Here is a 27,906-nt window from a genome sequence, read left to right as displayed (position 1 = left end):
TATTCAACAAACTAGGGGAATTGTGTGTGAATCTATATCTATACGCAGAATCCAGAATTGGCACTTTAATCATTGCACTGTCTTGAGTTTTTGCAAAAATGTTATCCAAAAAGTACATTAGATTGCAGCTGAAATAGACAAAGAAGGGAGACCAAGATTGTGTCTTTATTTTTGTCCTTAGTTTTTATATAGAATATATTGCAGTCAAGAGTGCTATCTTTAAATCAGAAGGTTAACAAGTTATTGCAAGTAATTTTATCCAGGAAATCTAATGGGAGAAATAATTCTATAAAGCTTATAATAAAGGGAAAAGAGGAGGGGAAAAGAAATAACAGGAGAAGAAATTATAAACCAATCTTTTTTTTTTTTTTTTTGCAATAGAGAATACGTGAGTTAAGTCATACTGCTTGTTATGCAGTAATCCAAACATTACAAAATAAAATGATTACTAAAGCAAGCAGAAAGCAAATAAGTAAATTATGACAAAAAGCAAGAAACCATCACAACTAGGAAAAAAAGAGAAATTATTTTTTTGTTGTTGTAATACAGGTTTTTTGGGGGAAAAAATCACCTCCATTATTACTTTATTGTTTTAAAATAAAATGCAGTGTTCGAAACAGTGATTCAACATTTCTGGCATCTTGCTCCCATCTTATGGTGCATCAGCCTCTTCTCAGGGCATGGAGCTTGCGGGCAACTTTCTCCAGTTCCGCTTCAATTGCAGCTAAGCTTTCCAGTTCTTGGTCCTAAAAGGAAAAAAAAAAATGATGCTAAACATTAAAGCAAAATGATGTATTCAGTTTACTGTCAATCTCCATCCATATACTAAGCAATGGATTCAAAATTAACTGTTGGGAATTCAGGCAATGTTGGCTAGATGCATTTATAAAGTTGATTTCTATCAAGTCGGAATAAGGATCTGTCTTCCTCCAATTTAGTACTCTTCAGATGTTTTGGAATATAATTCTCATAACTTGACAGTCAAATTCACGTCCTATATCAATTAGCCTATATCAAATGCCAGGAGAGGGGTATATCTGATACAGGTTCTACTTTAAGGAAGACTGGTCTGTACTATCTGGCAATAGTTCCCCAAATTCCCAAGAAAATCTATCAGCCTAACCTAAAATAGCTAACTGAACCTCAACTTTCAGTGCCTACTATGATTCTTCTCTGGCTTCATTCCTAGGATATTCTACCATTCTGGATATTGGAAGGGCACAGCCTGCAGCAAAAAGTGATTCCATGGAGCCAAGCAGAAGAATATTCACAAGCTCCTGCCTGCTAAATTCAGTCCATAAGATAAAGCTATAAGAAAAAGGCAATTTAGATTTTCCTGAGGCCAAAAAGAATTCATGGTTGTGAAATATAGTACTTCATGAATAATTACGACTGAGTTACTATCTTTAGTAGCCCAACTATTGTTTTTGCATGAATTCATGTACATGTCTAAATGGATGCGCCCCATCATACTTCTTTTTCCTCCCATCCATACAGTCAAGGGTATCCAAAGAAGTATGGAGCGATGAGGGGAGCGGAATTCCCTCTTCCTTTTTCTCCTTGTACTCAGCTGATGGCAAAGAGTTTTCTTCTACAGGTACCTGAGCAACTGTTGCCAAGGTTATTTTGTTGATTCCCTGATGCATTGTTATTGCAAAACCTATGCTAGAAAGGTGAAAACAAGCCAAAATAGTAAGAATAGAAAAAAAGAAATAATCACCTGGTTTTGTGATTCATTAAGTGGGCTTATTTTGTTTTGGGTACAAAGCTCTACACTACAGAGCACCAAAGGAGAACTAGAAAAGTGGGGAGCAATCCTTTATAAGTTGTCTTGAGTAAAATTAGCTCTATTGAAATAACTGCCACCTGTTCCTTTTCCATCTTTAAAGAACAGCATGATGGTGATGTTGCTCTGTTACTGACTAGAGCAAGCTGGATATCTTCCCTAATAATTTTCACTAAATTATATAATAGGTGAAATCACCTGAAGAGTCTTTTTATCAAGAGGTGGAGATACAATTAAACCAGCCCATATATGGTATATACAAAAGAAGCCACTGTTTAGCTCATACAATGCACATCAGCCCTGCCACACTAGTATTTATGTGAAGGAGCTGGTATTAAATAGAGAACTGAACAAACAGTGGAAGGTGCTAGAGATGGGGTAGAGAGAGAGGGGGAGGGGGAAAGAGAGAGGGAGGTGTATTCTGATATAAATCATTTAATTGACCTATTGCCAGTATGTCAGGGGTCCCCACCTCCACTCTATGGATCAGCACCGATCCATGGGATGCCAGCAACCGGGCTGTGCAAACAAGTGAAGGGATGCAAGCAGCGTGCAAAACCATGCCCCCTCCGGGTCACAGAAAAACCTGCCTCCACAGAACCAGTCCCTGGTGCCCAAAAGGTTGTTGTTGGCTTCTATGTAAGAAAAGGGGGAAAGCAGGCAAACATCTCCTGCCTTCTTTAAGGCAGCAAGCTACCTTCAGTCAGCCTGATGCAGAGGATAGTATTTCAGCCATTGACTTGTCAACAGGGGTGGGTAATTTTAGTTTACTCCCTAAAAATACTTATGAGCACCTGAGGCCATAACAATTTTGCCAAATTGCCAAATAGGGATATTATTTATTTCAGTCTTTGGGTTGAAGCTGTAACCAAAAGGCAAAGGGCTATCAAGCACTGGGAAAATCAGCAGATTCAGGCAGTTCAAACAATTATTGCAAGCTTAATTCTGTACAAGAATCTGGCTAAGTGACCATTATGGGCATGCACAGGAGTTAAGCAAGGAATTCATGGTGGGCTGGACTTAGATCTTTTGCCGGTATAGAGGGACTCCTTAGTTATGACACACTTGACCCCTCCCACAGGCTCAGCCTGGTCATCTCTTACAAGGGCTTTGGAAATATATTTGAAGATTATTCAGATTCAAACATTTTAATGGAATGATCTCTAAGATCTCTCGCTTTTGAATCCAGTTCTTTGACCCGAGCAGCTTTGTAATATCCCATGTAATCACTGAAATTTAGGACATATAAGGAATACATGCTGGGATGACTTTTATTACAACTTTCCTTATCTCTCTTATTACAGGTATGTAAAAAGAGGACTTGGACTATTATAAGAACTGTGAACTTGAGTCCAGAAATCATCATGTCACATTACAATCACTCTCTAGGCATAATAAACCCACTTGAAACATTCAGGATATTTCATATAAAACAATTATATTAGGTAACATTTACCTCTAAAGATACAATAAAAAGACTGCCTACATCCCTCTCAGCTCACATAATGAGATAAGTAGCAGTCACAAGATGACAATTATATGCATGTACAAACGGGGTGTCATGTCACAACTACCATCTTGCCTATTTTGAAACCTCCAATGCACGTCACTGTGGGAAGCTTATAAAACACAACCTTACAATTTGGAAAAGACAGAAGAGAAGAGGAAAGCCTGAAATACTTGAAATAGTGCAGAAAAGTTGTCCTGCATTTCCCTATATCAATTCTCATTTGATTTGGTTTACAACTTCTTTCAGAGGGGGAATTAATTTCTCTGAATTTCTTATGGAAGGGGTATGGTGGTCTTGCCCTAATTTACTTAAGAAGTGGTCAAATGTGGTATGTGAATGGCTGGTCTTTTGCTGCCAGCATTTCTGCAGCAGCTGGCAGCCTCTCTGATTTTCCCATCTTCTACTATCTGCTATCTCTGACTAGAAAAGAAGCTCAAAATTTCCAACAAGAGAAATTCTCAAGCATTCTGCTGGTTTTTGACACTATTCAAAACATGGTTTCTACAAGAATTTGTCAACCTACTTCGGTCCTCCTGTTTGCACTTCCTTCTTCATCCTTTTTTTCTTCAGGTATGGGAAGAAGTGGAAAACCTTGTTCACTGTCCTCTTTTGAATGATGCTTCTGCAGCCTCCTTGCTTCCTCTTCTGGGGAGTCATGGAAGTCACCTGTGTTGTGGGATTTGAAAGCCATTTTCATGGATCTATCTGGATCTTCATCACTTTCATTCTCCCCTGCACGCTTTGTAGTAGTCAGTTGTTTGGCCAGTTCATCCATCTTGTTCCATCTCTTAGCATCTTCTACATCTTGGAAAGGGTTTTTTTCCATCTCTTGACTTTTGGAATTGCTGTCATGGGAGGAGTCATCATTCTGCCTTGTTCCATCTAGAAAACGATGCCCTCTACTTTTCACGCTATGATATTTATCTGTATCTTCTGAGATATTTTTGTCATCATCTTGATTATCTATAAGGAAAACAGAACTAGATGTAAATCATTTGTTTTCTTTTCCTTCAGAAGTTATATTTTGTTGCTATCAATAAGGCGAAGAAAGCTGATTTAAAGCCTTGTCAAATGGTTATCTAAAATACAAGGTATCTGAGTGTATTAGGATATGAAATCACCTTTGCAGAGTATGTGAAATGGTCCTTTATCATAAAATTGATCAATCATCTGATGCTGTGTCAGAAGAGAAGCCATTTTCCATCAATAAATACACACACACACATTTATTTTTATTTATTTGGTTTGTCAATTGCTTACAAGATAATAGGTATAGGTAAAAACATAGTTATAAATATACGGATACATATAAGAAAAATAAAAAACAAACAATAGGACAGGGACGGTAGGCACATTGGTGCACTTATGCACGCCCCCTACAGACCTCTTAGGAAAGGGGTGAGGTTAATAGTAGACAGTCTAAGGTTAAAGTGTTTGGGGAAGAAACCACAGAGTCAGGTAGAGTATTCCAGACATTGACCACTCTGTTGCTGAAGTCGTATTTCCTGCAATCAAGTTTGGTGTGATTAACCTTGAGTTAATATTTCTTAATATTTCTTAACCTGGAATGAGATTTGGTGCACTGAGCCCAGTTTACTAAATTAATTACTCTTTCAGTGGGGCAGAAAATGATGCTGAATCCTAATCATCTTCTGTGTAACTTGTTTTGTTATACATAGATGTTGTAAAATCAATTAGGATCTCAGTATGCACAAGTGGTTATTTCAATTAGCCGTTGCAATAGCAATATCATTTAGACTTATATACCACTTCATTGTGCTTTACAGCTATTTTTAAGTGGTTTACAGAGTCACATATTGCCCCCAACAATCCGGGTCCTCGTTTTATCAACCTCAAGGATGGAAGGCTGAGTCAAAGTTGAGTTGGTGAGAATCGAACTGCTGGCAGTTGGCAGAATTAGCCTGCAATACAGCATTCTATTCACTGTGCCACCATAATACTTTTTCTAAGGATTGCATATCCTAATCACATGGCAACTGCCCCCAATCATATGCATCTGAGTATCCTGGACTACAACTCTCAATCAACGTGAACAATTGCTATACCTCTGTGAGCTTTCTATCAGCTTTGAATTGTTTCATTTGTTTGCCCAGGATTGGAGATTTTTAACCACTGTAATTTAGACTTTAGTAAATTGCAGAAATGACTATAGTATTATAATATCTACCCCATGCTTAGAAATGTAGTTGATACAAAATATTTTAATATAGTTTACTCCATATGTGATATGTTGTAACCACTGGTTGCTAGTTAATTGATGATATTAACTTTTAAATTCCTAATGAGACCTATTCAACATAAGAAACTATTTCCATTCCCTTGACACCTGCTCCTGTCATTTACAATTAAGAGCTTACATAAAAGAAACAAGATCTTCTCAGTTGTCACCCCAGTACTTAGGAAAGCTGTTTCCTGCAGGGGTCAAATATGCTTCTCAAATAAGAACCTCTGTCTTCTCCAATTTATTTCCTGCAGAAATGCTGGGTTGTAATTCTTATAATTTCCCAGTTATCATATCCATTTGCTGGAAATTGAAATCCTACACTGTTAGGTATAACATTGATACCAAATATGGTTTGGGTGAATAAATATATAAAACTTAGATATCATGGTTTAAGTGCTTATCACTTTAAGCACAATGCAGCAGGCAATTAGCCGATTAAGGGTGCGGTTAGAAGTTATAATATAAGGAAGCATTAGAAGCTGGAAAGCTTACTGGCTGTAACTGTGTGCTTACTGTAACTGTGTGCTGCTGCGAGTAACTGTGTGCTACTGCGACTAACTGAGATTACTGACTGTGAGTGCCTGTGACTGAACTGTTATTGTTTGCTACTGTTTGCTGAATATCCAGCGTTTGTTTCTCTGGAGAGTGAAACCGGAGGAGGAGAAGATATCTTTATCGGCTGATAAAGATATTGCAAGGACTCTTAACTTGGACTATACTAGTGAGTCTTACTGGATGGAAATACTGTGAATGACTTAATGGACTGAATGACAATGCTTAAACTCTAACTGGATTAAAAACTATTTAAACTACAAACAGTGTTTGTGTTCAGTGTGTGTATACTCTGGGGCCCTTCCGCTCTCCTTTGGTTGCCTGGCTTGACTACTGCTGCAATACTCTTCTAGGGGTTAATCCTCAAACCCTAACATTGGTTATGGGCCCAGCAGCATAGTCTAACTAACCAGGATATAGCAGAGAGAGTTGGTGTGAGTTGCACATTACTGTAAAAACAAACTGTTTTAATTAGTTTAAAATAGTCAAAATATCTGAAGAGTAATGGCACAAGTAAATTTGTCACAACTGTCCATGATATCCAGGCTGGATGGAACAAACTATGTTTCATGGTCAATGAAATGTAGTTTACTTCTACGCAGAGAAGGTTTGTGGGACATTATAGCAAACCCACCAGATGTGAGTAGCTGGGATCCTGCTAATGATGATGATAACGAAAAGTTACAAGACTTTAAACTGAAGAATGAGCAGGCTTTATGCATCATAGGACTGACTCTCTGTGATCAGCAGCTTGTCCATATTCGTGGAGAAGAAAATGCTGCAAACTGCTGGGAGCCCCTCAGGAAGATTTATGTTCGGGACAGTGTAGGAGCACATATAAATCTTACACGGAAGCTTTTTCGAACGCATCTTCAGAGGAATGGAGATATGTTAGTTCATTTAAACTGTATGAAGAGCATTTTTCAAGATTTGCAAGAAAAAGAGCTTATATTTAATGAACTGCAACAAGTCTACATAATATTATCTTCATTAGATCAAAGCTATGATGACTATGTGACTTCGTTAGAGGTATTGCCAAAAGAAAGCCTCTCATTAACCGAGATTACAGGCAGGCTACTAGAAGAAGCCAGAAGAAGGCGTGAGCGTGACGAGCTGAGAGAAGATAAGAAAGAAGAGAAATTATCTTCAAAGCTTGAAAGAAACCAGCAAAGCAAAGTAAAGCACCTGGAAGAAGAGAATTTATCTTGACGGCATACACAATTAAAAGTGTTTTAATTGTGGAGGCAGAGGACATTTGACAAGATTCTGCAAAAAGAGAAAAGCCAGAATGTAAAAAAGCCAAAGAAAGCATTTGAACTAGCCACGTTTAGCAACTCTGATGTGAAGAATAATTTATGGGTGGTTGACAGTGGCGCATCCCACTGCATCACAAGAGATAAGACAAAATTTATAAAAATGTCTACAAGCTCTCAACATATATCTCTTGCCAATGGCTGGAACCTGAAAGCGAAAGGTCAAGGTTTTGCACGTTGTCCGTACATAAACCAGGATATAAAAATGTTGTATGTACCGCAACTAAAGTTTAATTTGCTTTCAGTAAGGGTATTAGATAAATTAGGTTATGTAATTACTTTTAAAGATAATAATTGCATAATTGAAAAAGATAACAAAAGGGTAACTGCAGCTTTAAATGGAACATTATATGTATTAGATAATAGTAAGAAAGGGAGGCTCATACTGTATTTAATAATATAAAGCCTCATGATGAATGTATCCATTTATTGCATAGGCGTTTGGGGCATGTAAATTTTAAAATGCTAAAACGTACAGTTGAGTTATCTGAAGGAATAAGGTTAAAACCTTGTGATAAATATTTGCGTTGTAATGTTTGCTGTGAAGATAAGAGCAAAGTATTGCCTGCAAATAGGCTAAATGGTTTCAAAACAAAAGAACCTTTAGAAGTGGTATTTGCAGACATCATAGGTCCAAAGAAACCCAGTATGGGGGTGCTAGATATATACTGAGCATTATGGACCATTATTCTAGATATGGGTTTTGCTATTTAATGAAAAGCAAAACTGAAACATATCAACATTTTTTCAATTGGCTTAGGTTTGCTGAAAGAAAGTCTAAGCGACAACTGATAACCCTGGTAACAGATAATGGTACGGAATTTATTAATAACAAATTCCAGAACAGACTTAAGGTAGCTGGAATAGAGCATAAGAAGTCTGCTCCATACAGGCCAGAACATAACGCTTTTATTGAAAGAAGAGGCCAAACACTACAGGCAATGGTTAGAACAATGTTAAATGATTCTGGGTTACCTGATTCTTTGTGGGGGGAGGCTACAATGTGTGCTAATAACATATTGAACAACGTTGTTAATACAACAACAGGTGAAATTCCATTTACCAGATGGCATGGCAGGAAACCTGATCTAAGTTACCTGCACACATTTGGTGCACCAGCATGGGTGCATATTCCTGCACAACTCAGAAAAAAAGGGCAACATAGAGCTAAAAATTTTCTTTGTTGGTTATCAGGCAAACCATAGGGCATATAGATTTTGGGAGAAAGGCACATCTAAAGTGTTATGTAGTGCTAGTGCCCAATTTCTAGAACATGAAGGATGGGAGAAATTAGAACAGGATACCAATAAAGATGTAATTATTGAATCCTATAGAAATCCCATTAGTTATCCCTGTAACTTTAAAAATAAAGTAAAGAGACAAATACAGGATGAAATAGTGCCCATAAAGGAAGAAACAGATTCAATAGCTGAACAGGATGAGGAAGATGAACAGGTAGTAGTTCAACAAAGTCCTCCTGTAAGCCCTGTAATTCCCAGAAGAACTACACGTGTATCTAGACCGCCTGATAGGTACCAGGCTAACACAGTGTGCCAGATTAATCAAGTTCCTAATTCTGTAGAAGAAATTAAAAAGTATCCTAATAAGGAAAAAGAAAGATGGTATGCAGCAATGAATAAGGAACTGAATTCATTAAGTGATATGAAGGTGTATGAAAATGCCAAATTACCTGTAGGAAAGAAATCCATTGGCTGCAAATGGATATTTAAGGTAAAAATAGATAAAGATGGTAATTTAATCCATAAGGCAAGGTTAGTAGCCCAAGGTTTTAGGCAGAATGCTAATGACTACGATGAGGTGTTTGCACCTAGTCTTAAGGCAGCAACCTTGAGGGCAGCTTTAGTGTGGGCAGCTAGTAAAAACTATATAGTTAACCATTTAGATGTGGAAACTGCTTACTTGCACGCCCCATTAAAACATATTATTTATATGAAAAAACCTGTTGGTATTAAAAGTGAAAATAAGGATAATAATGATTGTTGGTTGTTAAAGAAAAGCCTCTATGGTCTAAAACAATCAGGCTATGAATGGAACCAGTATATTGTAAAGGAACTAGACAATATAGGATTTAAAGCTGGTTTAGCGATCCATGTCTGTTTAAGAGGAGACAAATGGGAAAGTATCATTATTATTACTATTCACAGATGACATTGCTTTGATTACTGAAACTAATGATGAGGCAAATAAAATAATAGCATCATTAGGAAAGAGAATAAAGATCAAGCAATTAGGGGAGATAAAGAAGTATCTCGGTTTGAATATAAAGAAAACAAGGAAAGGTTTTAAGATATCTCAGGAAGATAAGATAAGCAAATTACTAAAAGATTACAAGATGGAGCTTTGTAAGCCGGCTAAGACTCAATGAGTCAGGAGTTTAGCAACACTGATGAACAAAGCCCTGAGTTTGATAAGGTGATTTATCAATCTTTAATTGGTAGTTTGAGTTATATTAGTAATTGGTCTAGACCAGATATATCGTACTGCGTGAATCAGTTGGCTAGATTCAATTCTGCACCATGTGAAAGACACTGGATTGCAGCTAAGAGGATATTAAGATATCTTAAAAAGACAATGAATTATTCATTGTATTTAGAACCAAAGGGTGATTTAATTTTGAGTGCTTATGCAGATGCTAGCTTTGCATCAGAAAGAGACACTAGAAAGTCGACTTCAGGAACAGCCATAATGCTGGGTAAAACATTAATAGGCTGGAAGTCAATTAGACAACAGCATATAAGTTTGTCTACTATGGAGGCAGAATTCTCCTGTTTATCATTGTTATGTACAGAATTAATAATGTATAAACAAATGTTAATTGATATAGGTATAACTGTAGATTATCCTATAATTATACATGAAGATAATCAGGCAGCAATTCAAATGGCCACAAATATTGGAGTAAAAACAAGGAGCAAGCATACAGATCTAAGATACCTAAACGTGAGACAATCTGTAAGAAGTAAGATGATTCAGCTAGAGTACTGTATGTCGGAGGACAATTTAGCTGATAATTTTACTAAAGCCCAAGGTGCCATTAAGCACCAGGAGAGTTGTGAAAAATATGGGATAAGATTGTAAAGGTATTATATATTTATTTCACCCAAAAGGGGAGTATGTTAGGTATAACATTGATACCAAATATGGTTTGGGTGAATAAATATATAAAACTTAGATATCATGGTTTAAGTGCTTATCACTTTAAGCACAATGCAGCAGGCAATTAGCCGATTAAGGGTGCGGTTAGAAGTTATAATATAAGGAAGCATTAGAAGCTGGAAAGCTTACTGGCTGTAACTGTGTGCTTACTGTAACTGTGTGCTGCTGCGAGTAACTGTGTGCTACTGCGACTAACTGAGATTACTGACTGTGAGTGCCTGTGACTGAACTGTTATTGTTTGCTACTGTTTGCTGAATATCCAGCGTTTGTTTCTCTGGAGAGTGAAACCGGAGGAGGAGAAGATATCTTTATCGGCTGATAAAGATATTGCAAGGACTCTTAACTTGGACTATACTAGTGAGTCTTACTGAATGGAAATACTGTGAATGACTTAATGGACTGAATGACAATGCTTAAACTCTAACTGGATTAAAAACTATTTAAACTACAAACAGTGTTTGTGTTCAGTGTGTGTATACTCTGGGGCCCTTCCGCTCTCCTTTGGTTGCCTGGCTTGACTACTGCTGCAATACTCTTCTAGGGGTTAATCCTCAAACCCTAACATACACAACTGGAGTCACTATATTATGAAAGGCTGAATTATTATTTGGAGAAGATTGGAGTATATCTAAGGCAACAGTCTTACTTACTGGAGCTAGAAATAAATGTATGTAGGGATCATGCTTTTTTTTTTTTTTTTAACAAAAATTGATGTCCAGCATATTCATGCAATCAATCAAAATTCATTTATACTCCAAGGCCAAATGTAAGAAAAAAGACTATCAATACAATATCTATAAAAAGGAATAAAAATCATGAGATAAATGATGAAATAATTAACAGTTGATATTCAGTAGCGTGAGGGAAGAACCAGACGGTTTGCAATAATCAGGGCTATTTATAAAAATTTTGCAATCTTTTTTGAGGTTTCTCAAGAGTGATCACCCAGAAGAAGAGTAATGGGCTCCAGGTTGCAATGACAATTAGAATTGTGTATGTGTATTAAGTTCAATCACCATTGACTGTAAAGTAGACATTTTAATAGCATATGTGAGGCAGATTCTAGCTCCAAGTCTGACCAAAACCAAGTTTGGTTTTCATATAGGAGACTTATATTATTTATTTTTATGTATGTTATTTGTCAGATTTATACACCAATTCACCTAAGTGGCTCTAGGTCAGGGGTGTCAAACACATGGTGGCCTCACGTGACATGGGAATATTGGGATTTTTCCCCCCTTAGCTAAACCTGGCGTGGGCGTGACCAGCATGTGACGCATCCAGCCCACCATTCTAGGTGGGTTAACAAATAAAAGTCATACAGCCATATAAAAATATAGATAAGAACAAAGTTTAAAATGGTGTATAAATAATGTAAGTTAAAAACTGAGGGAGCACCCTCAAGCCACCAACCAACTCCAGGGATTCATGTGGCAATAGCAAGAGCATTTAGGCTTATATACTTCCCATAGTGCTTTATTGCATTCTCTGGGTAGTTTGTAATGCAAAAGCATTATTTTCATACTACCCCCCAACAATCTGGGTCCTCATTTTACCAACCTCAGAAAGATGGAAGGTTGAGTCAACCTGAAGCCCATTAGGATCAAACTCCAGTCTGTGGGTAGAGTTTGCAATACTACACCAGGGCTCTATCTACCAGATGTCCTCTTAATGGGTAGTGCCTCAATATGGGCCAAAGAAAACATACCATGAGGAATGTATAAAATACACTTAGGAACAGTCCTGGGAGAAGGGGAAATTATGTTGTAAAAGTGATTGGGAACATTGGCTCTATCATTTTGGATATCTAAATCCAGATCTTCTGCTTTAGTTAATTCCAAAACTAGTAGCGCTGGCAGGATAAGAGTGCAAAATGCGAAGTAATCATTAAGTTGTCATCTTAGTAGTAAGGAGAAGCTATCTAGCAAGGAAGTTCCCCAATAGATTTGCTTCAGGCAAAATCTAAAAGATAGCAAATATGGGTTCACCCCACATATTAAAAGTAGAGTTTGAGCCCAAACTGATAGACATACCATCTTCTCTTTGATCATCCACATTATCTGAATTGGTAGGATGTTCTTCAGAAGCATTCCTCTCTTTCTCCTCTTCTTCATCCTTTTCTTCTTCCTCCTCTTCTTCCTTCTCAACTTGCTCTCTGACCTTGCCATCTTCTTCCTCCTTCATTTCCTCCTGACTCTCTTTGAAAACATGCTCCTTCTCATCGTCGGATTCCTCTGTCCCTGCAACTTCTTCAACTTCCTGGTGTGTCTGCTTAAGTCCATCATCTTCCCTGATGTCATTGATGTGATTGTCTATTGTATCACTCCAAGGCAATCCTTCCACTTCATCAACCTCATTGCCCTCAAATCCTGCGATATTCTCCTTTCCATCATCAAGATCAACATCTCGAATCCTTGGCTCTCTCTCTTCCAAGCTATTCCTCTCCTCTTCTTTCAAAACATCCTGCTTATTCTGAAAAGACTTTTCTGCTTCCTGCTCAGCCAAAGAGGCCGTTGGCTTCTCATTGTGGGTCCCCTCTGATGGATCTGAGGGTCAAAAATAGGAGAAACAAACAGAAGATGGATAGAAAGCCATATTAAAACAGAATTGCAAACTCCAAGTAAATCAATTCCACATGTTCTTTTGGACAACATTATATATTTCTTACCTGCTTTTATTTAACTAGAGAGCAGCGTGTTTTCCCCCCAATCTACTATTTCAAGATTGTATTTCATGCTTTAAAGGTAGATCAGACTATTCTATTTCTAATTCTATTCCATTCATATATGAGTTTATTATCCTAATATCCTATCTATAAATTGGAGTAAATGAGACTCAATATCACTGGGTTTTAGCCATAATTTAGAAAAGTATAAGATCTGTTAAGTATAAGTTATATTCTTCGTTTTATCTTGTTTAAGGATTCCCGGGAAGATTTTTTAATGGATACTTTAGAAGTTATTCCCTGTTCTGATGCAAACAAAAGAATGTCCAGATAGAATTATTTTTAGAATACGGGATGAGATAAATATAACTGAAATGAATTCTTAAAGTCTCATTTTTCCAAAACTTTCACTTTGAAAAAAGTATCCTGGGACTCTAGATTTTTTTGCTACCACAGACTAACTTGTCTCTGCTCCTATAATTTCTTTAATTAAAGTTATTAGTTTACTACAAATATAAAACTAGATTAATTCCCACCAACCCTAGAAATCTTCATGTGCATTGACACATCAGAGAATTTGTTGTTTAGTCACTAAGTCTCGTCCCATTCTTTGTAACCCCATGGACCACAGCATGCCCAACCCCCTATCCTCTGCTGACTCCCAGAAGTTGTCCAAATTCATGTTCATTGAGTCAATGACACTATCTAACCAATCAGAGGGTTACTGTTTGAAATGTAACTCAGGAAGGTAGAATAGCTCAGGTATTTGCACTTCCTTGTTCTGATAGAACAGAACGATAGAGTTGGAAGGGACCTTGGGAGCCTTCTAGTCCAACACCCTGCTCAGGCAGGAAACCCTGTAACCAGGGGTGGGATGCAAATATTTTTACTACCAGTTCTGTGGGCGTGGCCAGGTGGGAGTGGCTATGTGGGCATGGCCATATGGCCGGGTCAGAGTGGCTTCTTCTTCTTTTTTTTTTTTTGCAGCACCACCCCCGCACTCTGTTTTTTCCTTCCTGGACCTCAGGGAAGCCTCCTGGGTGAAGCACTAAGACAGTGAGGGGGATCCTGGCACAGTTTATCATCGGAACAGCTGATCGTCGGGAGGAGAAAAAGAAATACCATCAGGAGTGATGGGGTATGGCAGGGTGGGCAGAGGAGAATGCAGTCAGTGATGTTGTGCATGCGTGATAAGGACTGACTGGGCAGGGAGGGGAGGGGTGGGCAGAGAGGGGTGGGGCCAGCCAGGGGCACAATTTTCCGGTTCTCCGAACTGCGTAGAATCATAACAACTGGTTCTACCAAACCTGCCCGAACCGGTAGAATCCCACCCCTACCTGTAACATTTCAGACAACTGGCTGTCCAGTCCATTCTTAAAAGCCTCCAGTGATGGAGACCCACAGCTTCTGAAGGCAGACCATTCCACTGGTTAGTTGTCCTCACTGTTAGGAAATTTATCCTTAGTTCTAAGTTGCTTCTCTCCTTGCTTAGTTTCCATACATTACTTCTTGTCCCACTTTCCGGTGCTTTGGAAAATAGGTTGAGTCCCCTTTTTTATGGCAGCTCCTCAAATATTGGAACACTGCTATCATGTCACTCCTAAATCTTCTTTTCACTAAACTAGACATGCCCAATTCCTGTAACCGTTCTTCATATATTTTAGCCTCCAGACCCCTAGCCATCTTTGTTGCTCTTCTCTGCACTCTTTCCAGAATTTTAACATCTTTTTAAAACTTTGGTGACCAAAACTGGATCCAATATTCCAAATGTGGTCTTACTAAGGCATTATAAAGCAGCACTAAGGCTTCATGTGATTGTGATTCTATCCTTCTGTCAATATGGCCTAGGATTGCATTGTTTTTTTAATTGCTGCAGCACACAGCTGGCTATATTTCCCTCTTTTTGTTGACATTAACAGTAATTTTAAAATGATTGCTATTGCTATACTTTATGTTAACATTGCATATATTCTTGGTTATATCCAGTAGTGTGCTGGAGCTGGCTTATACCAGCTTGAAAAAGTCAATTGTTAAATTTTCTTTTTTCCTATTTCCTTTTTTTTCTTATTTTCCAAAGCACCAGAAGGTAAGACAATAAACAATGGATGGAAACTAATCAAGGAGAGAACCAACGTAGAATTAAGGAGAAACTTCCTAACAGTGATAACTATTAACTAGTGGAACAGATGCAGAAGTTGTGGGTGCTTCATTACTAGAGGTTTTTAAGAAGAGACTGGACGGTCACTTGTCTGAAATAATATAAGGTCTCATGCTTGAGCAGGGGGTTGGACTAGAACAGGGGTCTCCAACCTTGGCAACTTTAAGACTTATGGACTTCAACTCCTAGAGTTCCTCAGCCAGCAAAAGCTTTTTTTTTTTTTTGGCTGGCTGAGGAACTCTGGGAGTTGAAGTCCACAAGTTTTAAAGTTGCCAAGGTTGGAGACCCCTGAACCAGAAGACCTGCAAAGTCCCTTCCAATTCTGTTCTATTCTGATTCTGATACCTAGAATTTTGTGAGCTGGTTGAGAGCAAAGTAAAGCCATGCCCTAATCAGCTCTTTTGCAGCTAGTGATCTGGCGCAGCAGCAGTAAAAGAGCCAGCAATGCTGATTATTAAACATGTACCAGCACACCAGTGGTTATATTCCAAAAAGGAATTATTGTACAGTGCAATTCAGGCAGGAGAAATTTACACTTGGCTCTTAACATGATGTGTGGGTTGTCAATATTTGAAGTCATTTTTGCTCAACGAAGAGGCAAAAAGGAAGACTTTTAAGCAATATGGTGTTTATAGCTATTTGTTACATATTTTTCCTTGTTGGTTAAGGTCAGAACCGCAGAAGGTTTTTAGATGTTATCAAAACGTTTCCTTGCTGTGAACCAAGCAGTGCAGAGATGACCTGGTCACAGTTGTCACAGAGACCAATTTGGCTGTGAAGCAGGTGGTGTGTCCCAAGGCCTTTTGAAATAACATCCACGTTTACATCGCTTAGAAAGGATTATGTAGGGGTTATGCTGACATCAACCTCTTTCTGTGTTCCCATTGTCTTGGCTTTCAAGGACTTCAGAAAGCTCCTCTTCAAATCCACTGTTTTTCTTCTGCTGCTCTGTTCTTTCACTTGCTCCTGTTTGAGAAAGGGGAAATAAGAACATAAACATTTTTTTCAACACTTCTTTTGTCATCATCATCAATATGTGCATAATATGCATACTATGCACTACAAATGCATAGTACATATGCATACTATGCACTACAAATGCATAGTATACTCAAAGTCAAACCTAAGGGTTCCAATATTCCAATTTCTAAGGCAACCACAACGAAGAGGGAGTCAAGCTATTCTCCAAAGCACCTGAAGGCAGAACAAGAAGCAATGGATGGAAATTAATCAAAGAGAGAAGCAACTTAGAACTAGGGAAGCATTAGAACAATGGAACAACTTGCCTCCAGAAGTTATGAATTCTTCAACATTGGAAGTTTTTAAGAAGAGATTGGACAATCATTTGTCTGAAATGGTGTGGGGTTTCCTGCCTGAGCAGAGAGTTGGACCAACTCTGCAATTCTGTTATTCTGTGAAATCTTTCCTATTTAGTAATAGGGGAGCAGGAGAAAGAATAATTACAACTAGATGATAACTATGATATATACTCCATAAAACCATGTGCACAGAATACCACATAGCCAGCTAACTTAATTATAACTTCAGCTACAGTTACCATCCATACTTCTTTCACCAACAATTCTCCTTTAATCATGATGAAGGTAACACTGCAATTTCTGATCAAGCTTCCTGGGAATGTGTGGATATATGCAGGTAGTCCTCACTTAACATTGATAGTTGGGGCTGGAGTCTCTGTTGTTAAATGATTTCAACATAAAATGCAATGTCATGTGATTGCTTAGTGAGGGCGATCCAGGCAGTCCCAATTGTTGTTGTTGTTAAGCAAGGATCATAGATTGTTAGGGGGGAAGCTTACGTGAGTGCAGCTTGCCACTTTCTGCCAAATTCCAATGAGAAGTCAATGGGGAAGCCAACAGGAAGTTGCAAGTCCCAGTCATAGCAAGTCTTTTCTTAGATGGCTCGCAAGGTGGAGAGGTAAATGCTACCAAGTGCAGGAGGGCGAGTAGGGAGTAGGTGCTGTGGCACAATGCAAGTATGGGTGGGTTGGAGGTGAATGCTACAGCTTGACTTGAGTGCTACTGAGTGCAGATGGAGGGGTACTGCAGATGGACACTATATCATGCAGATGGACACTATATCATGCAAGATCACCAGAATCTTGTGCTGTGTAACATGACTTTCTGTACAAAACGTGGCAGGAATGGGAGAGCATTATAGAGCAACCTGCTGGCTTCCCCAATGACTGGGTTTTGAGGCAGCTGTTATCCATTTTTATCATGGCATCCTGCTCATAATTATCAGCATTTACTTACTTATTCATGTCGGATAGCATTTCAAAATGTACTATCAAAGGTTTTCCTGAAATCAAAGTACATTATATCTACAGCATTCCCAACATCCATTAAAATAGTTCTCTGAATATGACCTGAGGTTAGTCTGACAAAATTTGTCCTTAACAAATCCATATTGTAATTGTAATTACTAATTTTTTTCAAAATGTTTACAATCTCCTTGTGATCTGCCCTACAATTTTATCAGACATTGATGCTAACTTGATTTGCTGCATTTTCTATTTCCCCCTTTTGGAAAATATAGAAAATATTTTGTGGCGTTCTCACATTATGTATAGACATAATCTTACCTGTATCACATTAAAAAAATTCCCATAATAGTAAGTAGTGTCCCCACACAAAAGGCACAAAATGCCAACAGAACTGTACCTTGAACTGCAATCTCTTGAAGCTCCTTTAGTAAGTTCTGATGGCGAAGGATGGAACGAATTCTTTCATCTGAAAGAAGAGAAGGGCTATTATTTTAGTAGTAACAAATAGAGTTGGCACACAATGGTTTTGCTTGTCATAATTTCATTGGCAGACCAGTTACTTGAGTTCAAGTTGTCTACACATTTTTAAAAAATTTAAAAGTGATTTTTGACATACATATTCTTAAAACTTTATTATTCAATCTTGTTAACTTCTAAATAGTTTAAACAAAATTGGAAAGAAACTGTACCTCCTTGGAGAATTTCTAGGCATTCTTGGCTGATTGAGAGTGGTTTTGGCTTTGCTACTGTATTAGAAATAACTTCAGCAATGCATGTCATCACCTAGAGAAACACAATATATTTGTATGGATTTTACATTTAAATTTTCCTTCATGGAAATATTCATGTTTAATACATGAATTTTCCCCTTCATCATTCCTGTCCTGTTTTATCCCTGCAACAGTCTTGTGAAGTAGCATAGATTGGGAGCCACCTGGTCTCAGAGTCACAAAGCTTCAAAGCTAAGAAGGTTTTGAACCTGGTCTTCCTTTCTGCCATGCTGAATCCTAATCCATCATTAACATAATATTGTCCCATTAGAATGAAAATTCTGTGTGATTTGAATTAAGTGCGAACTTCTCTGCATCATTTTTGCTATTTTTTCATAGTTGAAATTGCTATCCTTGGCATTAAAATTATGTTTTGTTTCCTTTTACATTATGGTGTAATGTACGTTACATTCTTTTTCATATAGCTTTCTGCTTCCTATATTCTTCCCATTTTACTTAAGTTTGTGCTAAATTTGAATTGAGCAGGCTTTTAATAAAGGACATCAACAAACAGAAAGTTATGATAGAAAACTGTTTAGAGAGAACTAACCCTTATAAAGCACAACTATGGCTTTTTAAAATGACAAATATATTATTGGTATGATGATTATTGGTATGTCAGGTCAAGGTATAAACAGGTCTGGGTCACCAGCCAGCAAATTATATCAATGGGATTAGAAATTAAATAAATGCACAAACACAGTTGTAAAGTGATATTCATCTGCTTTTTACTTTTATCGTGGTTTTAAGGCTTTATTTTAAAGACACTGAACAAAAAGACCTATGAAATTTATATATATAAATGTGTGCATGTGTGTGTCTTTTAGTAGAAACTTCCACCTGGTTTTCAGTTGGGGAAAGGTATTTTTCTTGATGTTCATGTACCACACATCTGCATCAAGAATTCTTGGATTGGTTGCTTGAATTACTGGGTTTTCCTATGTACATCTCTATCTTGTCTGGAATGATTCAATTTATTTGTTTTATCCATCAAAAGCTCTTTCTAAAACTGTCAGCCCTTTGAAGTTGTCCAGATCAGAAAACAGATTAGAACTTTTATATTAGAATCTTATAAAGTCTAATTGTTTTCCCCGCTTCTCTTTCTCTTACGAGTCAAAGAGAGGCCATCCTGAATTTCTTCCTTTTTTTCCTGAATTTCTTTCTAATAATGTCTTCTCTTCCCAGGGCTTAAAGAATGCTTCTGCCCTTTTTTATTTTTGTAACAGCTTCTGAATATTTCCCTCAAAGCCATCTCTCTCTACAAAAATCCATTCAAGGAGAATATAGCCTACCTGGGAGTTATAAACAGAAAAGACAAGTACTGTATAGTTAGATATTTTTATCCTATAACTAACATCACATTCAAACCTCTGAACAATCCATTCAACAATTACACAGCTACTACATTTCCCTGCCTATAAATCTCATTTTAGAAAGGCACTCTTGGATAGTATTGGTTGATATCCTTGAAAATTACTAATCCCGTATCTGAATTTTTTCATCAAGTTTCACATTAATATTTTTAAGATGTTCTAATGTCATGAGCTATAATATGTGATGTGGGGGGGATAATTTTGAAAAATAGGGCTCTCATAAAAGCATGTGATTTAATTGAAAAGTAATGAGTTAAACATCTAAGATATGAATGAATATCAATATTAATGAATAGATTTGTATTATTTTTGATAATATAGTATAATTTTAGAATGTACCAGACAGAATCCCAATGTAGGTTATGTATTTTATATTAAGTACTATAAATATAGGGGGAAAAGATAAAGGCATCATACTCCATATAGTGTATAGGAGAAGTACTTCTTTTTTTTTAAAGAAGAAAAATAAATGATTGGCTGGAATAGAACAGACAAAGAATAATAAATATTACGATATGAATTGAGAGGAGATAAAAAAATTAAAATAAAATAAAATTGAGAAAATTTAAAGGAGAGGAAAAGTTATATAGAAAATTGAAAATGTTAAGAAGATATGAAATGGTATGTAAAATGAATATGAAATTGAACGTGTCTGTACCAAGAGTTTTAACCCGGGACTAAGCAACTTTCAGAAAAGAGATTTTTTATACTTTTATGTTTTGTGTTTATGTGTATTTATGTATTGTTTGTCTTGAAAAATAAAACTTGTTTAAAAAAAAAAAGATGTTCTAATGTCATCCAACTATATTGTGCAGATAATGAGGGAAACTTTCCTTTTTTTTCTCTCTTACCAAAGCTATATCTACCCTGTCTTTCACTATGCTGGAGATTTAGGCCATTTTGTTCTGATTTGGGAACTAGCAAGCTTTCCATTGCTAAGCATATGTTAAAACTTCATCAAAGAATTGCACATGATAATAGAGTGCACAAGTATGTATGGGAGAGAAAATATGAAGGTTTTGATTGTCTTTCGAAGACTGCATCAAATTAAAGGAACAAAAGAATATCTGAAGAAGTGGGTGTTTAAACAATTGATTATTCAGATGAATTGTCTTTCCGTCATTATGCATAGATAGATATTCAGTGCATGTGGAACACACAACAGTAAAACTGACCTAAAACATTAAAATAGCAAGCACCAAGTAATGCTAATTCATATTACATAAGCAAAACATTCTATTTTTAGAAATTAACCCCCATTCCATCAAGTAAACATGAATGTCAGGATTTCAAAAGTATTTCAGGTAAACATTGTGCAGTCATAAGAAAAGAACAAAAGGAATCAGCAAGCTATCGAGTGGGGAATTTTTATGTAACAAATAAAAAAATTAGAATTATTGCCCTAAATTTGCCTTCTAGTTTCAACACCAACAAAAAGCTGGAGTCTTTCAAATTATTCCACAACAATCAACATGATATAAAATCGAAGTGCCACATTCTGTGGGACCAGCTTTGAACTTTTTCCTACTTACAGAAAGGGTTCGTTTGTATCTTTTGCTGAATTGCTTAATCGATTTGTGTGTTTTAAGTTGCAAGTTAATAGAACTTTATTTTAGAACTACTGAATATATAACTCCTTATTCTCTATCCCTCTCTCTCCCTCTCTCCCTCTCCCTCTCTCTCCCTCTCTTTCTCTTCATCTATCTATAATATATATCCCAGTATCCCAGTATTCTAAAAAGCTTCCACACAGATCACTTTTCATTTTATCCCTTCATGACAACTATGGGAAGTTAGTTGACCTAAGAGAAAAGTGAAATAAAGTCACACTGTGTGTTTCCATAGCAGAGGATGCAGCTGAACTTGACCACCACCCCCAGTTCCATCCCAACACCTCAACTTCCACCCCATTGAACAGGCATGTGCAACCCATGTCCTGTAGGCTGCATGTAGCCCTGGACAGTTAGTAATGCAGCCTCACAAGACATCATAAAATATATTTTAAAAGGAAGTTTGTTATTTATATACATTTAACTGTATTATATGTTTATGTGTGGCCCAAGATAATTCCTCTTCACTCCGTGTAGCCCAGGCAAGCCAAAAGATTGGTCACCCATGCTGTAGAAACTTTTTGTGGGCTACATGATAATTTAGGAGGATAGTGCTGGGTGGAAGTGGGGTGAATTTATAATCATATACTTGACCTTCTTACATTGTCAGCTATACTAGATGAGTAACAGTTGTTGGAAGGGCTGCTTAGAGAAGTCAACCTTGGATTAGAATTTGGCTATGTGTCTCAGCAAGAGACAGCATATGGCTGACCTTGTCTGGTTTTAGAACCTAAGCTGGATGGGGCCTGTGTGATACTTGGAAATGTGATCACCAAGGACTTCCAAGCAGAGAAAGCAAAACATCCAAGGTGGCAAATAATTTCTCTCTCTGTGTGTGGTTGTGGCCACACATTCACAGAAATAGAACTCAACTCGATGGAATCTTTTCCTTTGTTTTTACAAGGGAACTCACTGATCTTCAAGTGCTTTTAAAAGAGAAACAGTGTTATTAGAAAACAACTTGTGGCACGCTAAATGAACAAGGTGCTTTCCAATGGCACTGTCCTATAGCTGTTTTTCCTGTGAGCTTCAATAGGACTTTCCCCATGTAACAATCTATTGGATTGCATGGTTTCAGATTCCCAGTACTTTCATGTAATAGTCCGTTATATTCTCATTTCCATATAATTCATTGGATTTCTTGGTTTATACTGTATTTAATTGTTTTTAGAAGTCATTTGATTAAATTTGGACATTATAGAAAAAATATCCAATAGATTGTATGTATTAATTTTATATAAAATTGTGGAATCATAGGGTTGGAAGGGACTTTGGAGGTCTTCTAGTCCAGGATCCCAACCTTTCGCCCCGGCGTTCGGCGCACTGGGTGCTGCCATTTTTAGCACTTCCGGTGATGTCACGGGCGATTTTTCGCAAAAATCGCACTTCTGTGATTTTTTTGGCTTCTCCGGAAAGCTCACAGCTTATTGCTTTTACCTCTTCTTTTTCGCGCCGGTACCAGTCGCGGACCGGGTTGGGACCCTTTCTAGTCCATCCCCTTGACCAAAGCAGATCTTTTTTTCTCTATTTTTTTATTTCTCCCTCTTCTTTTTTTTTAAATTTTTATTGGTTTTTAAAACAAACATAAACAAACAAAACATAAAAACATCAAATCATCTTCCATATATGAACATACAGTGTGCAGGAGATCTTATACCATCCTGGACAAATCATTGTCCAAACTTTTCTTGAAAACCTCCAGCAATGGATCATCCACAATTCCAGCTGTTCCATTAATTGTTCTCACTGTCAGAAAAAAATTCCTTCCAGATTCGATCTCTCTTTTATTTTAATAGGTTTTCTGGCTCATGTGCTATTTTCCTCTCTGTGCTGTAGATTTGTAACCAAATTATATACAGATGTAAGAAACAAGAGTTTTCTTTTTCTTTGTGTACCTTATACTATTCTCTTTCCCTCTTAATCTTTTGCTTTTTCAGATCATTTTACATTTGAGCAAACCTATGCAAGATTGTGCAGCTAGCAACCATCTATTTCTAGTGCTTTCCTTTTATGAGGTAAAGGGTTACTTATATTTGGCCCATAATCCAGCAAAACCTGCTTAAACCCATTCATATTTAGTCTGCATACAGTATATCTGTCATATCATATAGTGAACTTTTATACAAATATTGTTCAGGTGCCATATTCTTTTATCTTTAGCAACCATACGCTATCCTGTACTCTTTTCTGGTAGTTTTCTATTGTCTCTTGCTGAATTCTATAGCACAGCATGTCTTTTTATAGTGCAACAGTTGAATTCAAGCCATGGACAATAGCTACACTGCAGATGGCATCATTAAAATGGAAGAAAATGCAGCACAGATTCAATTGCATATTGAAGCATATACTGTATATAGAGAGAGGGGGGAATTTATGGGCATTTTAGGAAACTCATAAATGGCACAATAACAATGGCACAATATTATGTAACGTTTTGGGCTTCCAAATAAGACAGTAATCATGGAGATTTGAAATCTTCAACAGGACAGGCCTCCCCAACTGCTGGTTGGACATTCTGACTTCTAAACCAAACATGCTGACTTCTAAACCTCAGGCTCCAGGCTGGCATAAACTGGATAGAGTTGCAGAGTGCAGAGTTTTAACAGGATTGGAAATTATAGTATGTTTGTAGAGATTCAGGATAATTAATATGGCAAAGAAGCTGGAAAAAGTTTCCTGTTTTTTTTCCATCAAGAAAATTGAGAGATCCTTTGTCATTAATTACATAAAAATGGGGGCAATAACTACATTTTCTATTTAGGAAAATTAGAAGAGGGCAGCAATTTTGAAAATCCAGCATATTAAAAAAAATAATTGGCTATTCTGACTGTAATCTCTGGTTTGTTTATGGAAGCCACACACATATACGAGCCCCAAGTAGATATCAGACCCAGCATTGGAAACTTTGCTAGCTTCTAGAGGTCTCAGGATTTTTGGCCAACTTTAGGTGTTAATCTGGGATGAGCTTTCCAAATACAATATGCTTAGAGCCAGCCATATGCTTATTAATTTGCCCCTATGTCTATTCAATAAAAGTCAGCCAATGCTCAGATCAAGCATTGGCAACCTGTATTTAGAAATGTATGGATTCATTTTCATGACTGGATTTACTTGTTCACATGCAGTCTGATATACAAGTGTGAAATAGCCTATGTGTCATGCCCCTGTTGGAAGAAACGGGGGAAGGGCAAAGTCTGGTTGGGCAGAGCAGGAGAGACGTAGAACAAGGGAGAGGGAATTCAGAGGAAGACCCAGGCCCACCCCCTCTTCATCCTAGGGCACGCAGGGAAGAACGGAGAAGGGAGCAACATGAGTTGAGTGGCTTACGGGGGAGGAAAGGCCCCTGATTCCCTTTATTAGCTGCAGCTGGGAACACAGTGTATAAAAGAGGAAGCTTCACACAGCAAGTTGTTGGGAGCAAACTTGAATTTATCTGGTATCGTTGTGGCTTGTCTGTGTTCCTGGCGTCTTCCCACCTGCGTGAGTTTTGCCGTGCTTTCAAGTCTGAAATTGCTTCTCCTGCCCTGTCAAATTAATTACTTCAGCTTGGTTTGTGTGGATTTTTAGTTACAGTTTGTGTGTACCTTGTTTTGGATTGAATTTTCTACAGTTAAAGGCTGTTCCTGGGAGAGTTTTTCTCCAGCCAAAGGTAACCTGGACATTGGGGGCAAAGTTGGAGATAATAAAGGGACTCTTATTGCTTATTTGACTATGTTGCCTTTGTGCCATGCCCCGGATCATCACACTATGTATTCATTTCTCAATTTCATAAATGACAGAAATATACTGTTCATCCAATTTGCCACACAGTGGAAAAAATATCCCAGATTTTTAACTGTATATATGTTACTCAGTATGTATGTACCACTGTGGCTGAGTTCACACATTGTGTTAAGATATAAAACACAGTTTACACATAATACAGTGTTTGAGTTCATCATGGTAAGCTATACCAGACCATCACATTATGGTTTCATGCAATCTCTGAACCCAACCCCTCTGTCCAGAAAGTTTGAAAGCATGAAATTGGACATCTAATTCATGCCCATGTAAAGATGCCATACCAAAAAACAAAACATTCCACTCAGTCAGCAACATGTTGTTCAATTCACACAAGCCTGATATACTGTATGTGTATCACATGTGTATTATATGTGATACACATACGTGTGACTTTCTCAATCAAAGGTATCTTGATATGTGCCCCAGAATATTGCATGAAGAAGAAATGTTCTGGATAACTTGACAGGATGAAGGAATACATTCCAAAGATGTAGGAACCAACTTGAGTTCAGAGGCATCTCTTTTCCCTTTATCCAAACATATCATGTATCCAAATAATTCTTCAAATCCAGATTCGGTAATTATGTCTCATCACCACTCTGCATACACCCATGTATGCTTTCAGTTATCAGGAGTTTACTGTTCCTTTATGTTACCTGAATAATATAAATATGTATATATATTTTCCTTTGGTTCTTCCTTTTGATTTATATTGCCTCTTCCCTATCTCGTGCCTCTTACTATTTTCATTATGCTGCCAGCAACTCTTAAGTTTTTAAAAAGCAACAGGCTACATCTAGCTGACAATGAACAGGATATATATGAAAAGCTAATCCATTAAACTTTCATATTTTAAAGAAAAGCATCTATAACTGTTCCTGAAAGCTGAAAAAAAAAATCCCATTGTATTATTTGGCCATGCATGTTAACAGGACCAAAAATATAACAAATGAATCATTTATCTGTAGTTTCATTTCAGACATTCTAGAGCACAAACCTGATTTTATGACTATATATTTGCATACATTTTTTATTTCTTCATGGATGCACTTGCAATTAGACATGAAATTTAAAGTATTTATTGCAGCAACTCTTCATGGACAGATCTACAAAACTTGTATATATACCTGAAAATTTAATGTGTGAAAAGACTTAGCAATTCATTGTTATTTCAAGAAGTTTTAAAAATGATAAAGTGTACATTTATAGATTTGAACATACATACCAATAATATATAACAACATTCCTGCTTAAAATCTTTTTTTTTTTCAACTCACCTTGGTGTCATCTTGAGTTGTTGGATTTGTTACTGGAAGTGAAATTACTAAGAAAGAGAGAAGAGAAAGGATGACTTTAATATTTCACATTCTCTATGGCATTTCCAATCAGAATGCATCATAGATATGGGGTGTGCAGAAAATCAGTAAAGAGGTACACAAGATACTATAAACCAGACCAACAGTATATAAAACGAGCATCATAAATTTGCTCATCTTTTGCATTTTAAAAATAGTTGCTACTAAAAAAAGAATGGATGAATTGAGCTGATGGTTTTGTGGAGGATTCCATCTGCAATCAGTTGAGACTGATTAGTGAATTGAATCATCGTTTGTAAGAGCACTACATGGCATTCAAAAACACAAGTAGAGGGGTAGCTGAGAAGAATGAACATTTCATAAGACTGAAGATTAGAATTGCAATTTCTTTTGGTTCTTAAAATAAAACTCTTTGCCAACAGCGTTTTGCTGTTTTGGAACATTAAAATGTTTGAGTAAAAAGGATGTCTATGGAGATTCCCAGTCATATCAGGTCATGGTTGTCCCAAAGGTGCTTTTTCAAGAGGTAACTTGGACTTTCTGGTTTTTCTTTGAAGACATTTCGCTTCTCATCCAAGCTTCTTGGATGAGAAGCAAAACATCTTCAAAGACAAACCAATTGCCTCTTGAAAAAGCACCTTTGGGACAAATAAAAAGGAACTTGACATTCTTGACAAGATCCTGCTGTCACTGGCAATAGTCTAATGAAGTCGCTCGATTTCCTACCGCTGACTTCATCATCATCATCGCAAAGCAGGCCGCCTCGTTCCAATCGGCGCTGGATGGCACAACGTCGCGCCGACCAGTGCATTGGCTATTCGAGGCAATGGCCGCGGCGGCTCTGTCCTTGGTGCTGAAAAGGGCAGCCGAAAGAGGAGAAGCGCCTCCGCGCAAGTTCCCCCACCTGCCTCTTGAGCTTACCTGGGGCTACGAGGAGGAAGGCTGCGAAAAACGCCGCGCGAGTCATTCCGCTGGCAGTAGGGACTGTGGGGCCGTCCGGCTGCGCTTCTTGGCTTTATCGGCGGGGCAAAAAGATGGGAGCGGGGAGAGGCGCTGACCTTGACCGAGCGCCGAGCCGCGAAATAGATTATCCTCTGTCCTTCTTGCCCGTCCCAAGATCCTCTGCCTTCTCGAAAGCGGTTGCCGACAATCCCCGACCAAGCACTGCAGCCGCAACCTGGCTTATATATTCGCCCTCCTCTCCTCCGGAAACGGCGTCAGGAGGAAGCTCACTGCCCCTCCCAGGAAGGCCCCCTCCAATCGCTTCTCTGCGGGGGATTGCAGAGCCAGGGTGAGGTGAAACTGTCCCTTCTCCTGATCACCTAAGCAAAGGACAAGGCGGGGCCCGGTAGCTAGCAGC

General features: G+C 37.7%; 1 protein-coding gene across 1 annotated transcript; it reads right to left on the bottom strand.

Moving 5' to 3' along the window:
• Positions 1-147: 147 nt before the first annotated feature.
• Positions 148-27,906, bottom strand: CHGA (chromogranin A). Its single transcript, XM_026679143.2, has 8 exons — positions 27,468-27,906; positions 26,508-26,554; positions 18,384-18,477; positions 18,092-18,160; positions 16,275-16,373; positions 12,618-13,130; positions 3,820-4,259; positions 148-746 (listed from the first exon to the last, which is right to left on the bottom strand). Exons 1-8 carry the CDS (start codon positions 27,511-27,513, stop codon positions 663-665), a joined length of 1,392 nt encoding a protein of 463 aa, XP_026534928.1. The 5' UTR covers positions 27,514-27,906; the 3' UTR covers positions 148-662.

This window comes from Notechis scutatus, chromosome 1 (genome assembly GCF_049901735.1).
Source record: "Notechis scutatus isolate UNSWTSFEM ecotype Mainland chromosome 1, rNotScu1.2, whole genome shotgun sequence".
NCBI classification, from domain to species: Eukaryota; Metazoa; Chordata; class Lepidosauria; order Squamata; family Elapidae; genus Notechis; species Notechis scutatus.
This window is presented reverse-complemented; position numbering and strand designations above follow the sequence as displayed.

Coding starts and splice junctions, on each gene's coding strand:
- CHGA (XM_026679143.2), bottom strand. CDS start 27,513: ATGACTCGCGCGGCGTTTTTCGCAGCCTTCCTCCTCGTAGCCCCAG. Junction 18,478..26,507: donor CAACTCAAGATGACACCAAG/GTGAGTTGAAAA, acceptor GTGTTTCTCTAG/GTGATGACATGCATTGCTGA. Junction 4,260..12,617: donor GGATGATCAAAGAGAAGATG/GTATGTCTATCA, acceptor TTTTCCTTATAG/ATAATCAAGATGATGACAAA.